Source organism: Nyctereutes procyonoides, unplaced genomic scaffold (genome assembly GCF_905146905.1).
Source record: "Nyctereutes procyonoides isolate TBG_1078 unplaced genomic scaffold, NYPRO_anot_genome, whole genome shotgun sequence".
Taxonomy (NCBI): domain Eukaryota; kingdom Metazoa; phylum Chordata; class Mammalia; order Carnivora; family Canidae; genus Nyctereutes; species Nyctereutes procyonoides.
In genome coordinates this window covers 46,403,531-46,408,359 of record NW_026575046.1, presented here as the reverse complement: position 1 = coordinate 46,408,359, position 4,829 = coordinate 46,403,531, and the positions used below count along the sequence as shown (strand labels likewise).

General features: G+C 55.5%; 1 protein-coding gene across 1 annotated transcript; it reads right to left on the bottom strand.

The window, feature by feature from the left end:
- Nucleotides 1-566: 566 nt before the first annotated feature.
- FOXI1 (forkhead box I1) lies at nucleotides 567-4,539 on the bottom strand. The gene is made up of 2 exons (XM_055325595.1): nucleotides 3,924-4,539; nucleotides 567-2,227 (listed from the first exon to the last, which is right to left on the bottom strand). The coding sequence occupies exons 1-2, from the start codon at nucleotides 4,498-4,500 to the stop codon at nucleotides 1,668-1,670; spliced, it is 1,137 nt and encodes a 378-aa protein (XP_055181570.1). The 5' UTR covers nucleotides 4,501-4,539; the 3' UTR covers nucleotides 567-1,667.
- Between the last annotated feature and the right edge of the window lie 290 nt (nucleotides 4,540-4,829).

Sequence of the window (4,829 nt, the reverse complement as noted above, 5' to 3'; positions counted from 1 at the left end):
GCTCTAAGCATAAAAGAGCTCCCACCTGCAGAACACTTGGCCTGGTGCCTGTCCACAGCCCTCAGTGAATAGTAGCCAACAGTCCCATTGTCATTGCTGCTAGGCATAGCCATGCCCGAGGGGCAGCACTCAGACGCCCTGGGCATGCACTGGCTGCACACACCAGGCAAGTGGTTCAACCACTCTGATCCTCAGTTTTCTCCTCTGCATGATGGGACCAACACCACTCCGTTCACAGGATTGCTAGGGGGATTACATAGCACAGCTCTAAGGGTTGCTTGAGCTATAAAGACTGGGACATGACAGTCCCTATTTGGGGTTCAATATAGACAGGTTCCTTCATGCACCTACACCATCCCTGCAAGTGTCCCTCTTTACACTGGGAACCTTTGTCCTGTCTCCACGTCAGTAGGGAGGAAGACAAAAGCTTTGATACCCATTCTTTCTCTGCCTCCCTTCCCAAAAGCCCTTGGCTCCAGGCTGTATTTGGCTCCATGGTTAATTGACCAGCAGCTAAAAGACAGGAAAACTCACAAGGAAGGGACACATATGTGTTTTTTAGACTTTTTAATTAAAAAGAAAATAAGAACACAAAAACACTTCCCAGGATGCGCTGGGATGACACATCACAGGCATGTAAAGTACATATAAAAACAAGAAAAAAGTCTTGGGAGCTGTAGGCATGGTGCCCTGTGCAGTGGGCTACAACCCCTCCTTTGAGGCATTGTTTTCTTCCACACTCCTCTCTCCCAGACTATAAAAAAGGAAGTGCTCATTCAGCCTTGTTTCTCTTGGAAGACTCAGCCACTTTCAGCTCACTGGTCCATGACGTGCACACAGGAAGCTGGGCTTTACAAGATTTTGCGGATGGACAGTGCTGGGGTAGGGGTACGCAGTGTAGCACTCCTCTCCCAGCCCTGCTCACAGTCTCTGGGACTGGGAAATGTCCCTCTGTGGGGAGAGGTGGGACCCACTATCCTTCAGGGGCCTGGGCCTGGGCTTCCCTCCTTGAGTGTCAGCAAAAGAAATGTCTGCAAGTAAATCGGGAGCCACAGAATAAGGACTTGGACCAGGATAAGATGTGCCTGGGGCTAGGGCTAAATTTTGATGGACAGCCAGAAGGTAGAGGATTGGCGTGCTTTCATACAGACCTTTCTTAGCTGCTCGACCAATTGCCCCATCCCTGCCTCTGTTGGCCCAAACTTTGGGGGTCAGATAGACCTAGACTTGATTCATGGCTCTGCCACTTACTAGTTTGTGAGATCCTGGGAAAGTTACCTAACTTCTTGGAGCCTCAGTTTCCTCATCTGTTAAATGAAGAGGTTCATTGGAACCTCACAGCGTGACTGTAAATAGTAAGGATGATTATGTCTCTGAAGAGGACATAATCTAGGACAGCACCTGGCACAGGGTAAGAACTCAACAAATGGCCGCCATGATTACTGCTATCAGGCATCAGTATTTCCACTGCAGAGCTGATGAGTGTGTGCGTGGACATATGTGAGATAAACAGAAGGTTTATACAACGTCCTAGAAAAAAGATGAGTTCCTCTGAGCTTCCTGTGTATATATCTGGGCAGGTCGGAGGCCTTGGATCCCAATGGTACCTGCTTGGGAGGTCTCAAGTGCTTTACTCCTCTGCATGTCCGTCTGGTTCGGGAGCTGAGCTAGACATCAGTGCCCTCCCTGGGGTAGAGGACACTGTTTGTGTTGATGCTGTTGTAGAAATGAGGGCTGAACTGGTTGAGGACAGAGCCCCCGTAGCTGAGAGTGTTGGCGGGCATGGGGTTGGCCCATTCGCCCCCACCCCCATGGCTGCTGAGGTTGGTGAGTGGGGTGTAGGAGCTGAAGTTCAGCAAGTTCTGCCCCGTTTTGTCAGTGGGCTCAGGGCTCAGTCCTGGTGTTGCCACAGGGCGGCTCACTGGGCTCGACCCGCTCACATAGGAGGTCATGGAGGAGAGGAAGCTGTTGAGGCATGGGGTGCCGGGTGGGGGAGGCGAGGACTGCTTCTCCGGGGGGCTGGCGGTCCCTGGGGAGGCACTGTCCAAGATGTCCTGGGCCTCTGTCGTCTTGGGGCTGCCCGCCAGGAGGCTGCTCTCTGTCTTCTCAGAGGCCAGGGATCCCGCACTGGAGGAAACATCCGATTTCCTCTTCCTCTTCCTGCGGAAATTTCCATTATCGAACATCTTCTCGCAGTTGGGGTCCAAGGTCCAGTAATTCCCTTTGCCTGGTGCAAAAGTGGGAGGAGTAAGAGGAGAGATGGACAAAATGCTTTGCTCCTGTTTCTCTGGGTTGTCATAAACTGAACACCAAGGAAATACACGCAGAAGTCAGAGGGCAGGGGGAGAGAAACAGGAATCACACACACCATCCACACCCCACCTGGCACGGATCCTTATTTCAGCTCCCACCTCACGACGGGGCGCTCTGGGGCATAGAGGCATAAGCCATGAAAGTATTCATACTGCAGCCTCTAGAAGAAGTTCGGGTACTGGGGGAATGGAGACGGAGGGCCTGCTTCCATGGCTGACGTGAAAGGACACTCAGGAAACACTTCAGGGCTCCCTGAAAATTTGGGGCAAGGAGTCAAGGATGGACTTGAGTCCTGGCTTTGCTCTGAGCTAGCCTCAGTTTCCTAGTCTGAAACGTGGGCCAGTTGTACTGGTCCTTTCATCCTCAGACTGACCGTGACAAAGGGCTAATGCTAGATATGTAGGTGGGCTTTGTCACCATGAGGTGCCATTCGGAGGTAAGGCCTGAGCTCGGCCTGTGGGTGACGCCAGTCATTGGACTGGACACTTGCCCTTCCCTGGAGGATCCAGTAGCCCTGGCCCTGCTAGCCTCCTAGTGGGCAGAGGTGGGGCTCTGAGCCATACCCTGGCTTCCCATGGGGGAACAAGAATGGACTTTAATTCTGGGAAATGCATTACTGAGTATTTAATATATTACTTTCTGTATGTCCCTGCATTTTATAAAAATCATCGTTAAAAAGGAAGAGTTCACAGTCTTTGGTATTAGAGAGACCGCCGCTCAGACACGGGCTCCGTGGCTATCCCTCCATTCTGTGTCACCGTGGGCGGGCTGCTTCACCTCTGAGTGATACTCCCTTCATCAGGACAATGGGTTTAGTAAGAGCTACCTGCAAGGAGGAGTTAAAGATTATGTAACTACAGCAGGCAGCACAATGTGGCCCTTCGTGCGTGTTTAACAGTCAGATCTCTCCCCAGAAGGCTGAGGGTGTACTTGAGCTTTGCCTAGTCCAACTCACCCTGAGGACTTGGTATGAGCGGGGTACTGGGGACTCAGTGTGATCCTAACAATTACTGTAGACGATTGGGCACTTCTTAGCACCCAAACCCCTGTGTGCATTCACACATGACCCCCATCACAGGCCTGCAAAGGAGCCAGTCTTACCATCCCTATTTTTCAGATGGGGAAACTGAGACTCAGAAATCTAAAATGCCTGAAGTTGCTGACTAGTCAGTGATTCAGCCAGGATCAAAACCTGAATCTTGTATGGACAGCAGCCCGGGTGGCTCAGCGGTTTAGCGCTGCCTTCAGCCCAGGGCCTGATCCTGGAGACCGGGGATCGAGTCCCACGTCGGGCTCCCTGCGTGGAGGCTGTTTCTCCCTCTGCCTGTGTCTCTGCCTCTGTCTCTCTCTCTCTCTCTCTCTCTCTGTTTCTCTCACGAATAAATAAATAAAATCTTTGAAAAACAAAAACACAAAACCTGAACCTGCCTCCAGGGCTCTATCTCACAGCCTCCTTCACCCCTGACAACCCTCAGGCCCCTGTCTCGGGGGCCACAGCCACATCAGAGCTTTCAGAATAGGGTGCTGGGAGGGAATGACATGAGCCTTCCCTGGGGGCATCAGAGGCTGCTCCCCCGGCGCCCCCCTGCCCGCACCCGCAGCCCCCTTACCCGGGTCGTCCTCATCGCGGGGCACCTTCTTGAAGCAGTCATTGAGAGACAGGTTGTGGCGGATGGAGTTTTGCCAGCCGGCCTTGCTCTTATTGTAGAAGGGGAAGTTGTCGGCCACGTACTGGTAGATCTGGCTGAGGGTGAGGCGCTTGTCGGGCGCCCCGTGGATGGCCATGGCAATGAGAGCCGAGTAGGAATAGGGGGGCCGCACCAGCTTCATCAGCTCCTCCTGCGAGGGGATGGGCAGCCAGCCCAGGTCGCCGCCCCCCAGCCCAGACACGCCGGGCAGCAGCTGCCTCTGCACACCGTAGGCCTGGGGCAGGAAGGGGCTGGCGTTGGTGCCGGGCAGGTAGGGTGGCGGAGTCATGGCAGGCCCGTTGAGCCACAGGTAGGGGTTGGGGGTGGCCCCGTACTCGCCGCCCCCCTCGAGGGAGGGGGGCCGCTGAGGGCTGGGCACGCCCTGGGGGTGGAAGAAGTTCTCATAGTAAAGGCTCATCTCGGGGGGCTCCTGGCCGATGCTGGGGAACTGGGGGCTGCAGCGAGGTGGGGAGGGCGCCGGGAGGTCGAAGGCGCTCATGCTGGGGCTGGGCTCGGCCGGAGCCACCTGCCTGGCACCTGCCCGGGGAGCTGTCCCTGACAGGTGCTCGGCTGGCCGGCCTCCCACTTATAGCCCTGTGGGCCTGGCCTGCGGGCCCCACCCCGGGGCGGCCACCTGCCGCAGGCCCGCCCCTGCTCCCGCAGCCCTGCGAGCCCGCCCCGGGAGGGGGCCTCCGGGCCTGGCCCACTGCGCCTGCTCAGACCGGGGCGGAGCTGATGCCCACAGTGCCCAGGGCGCCCCTCTTCCCTCTCCCTCTCTTGCCAGTTCCTTTCCGGTTTCCCCCTTTTCTCCCCTGTCTTTCTCCTCAC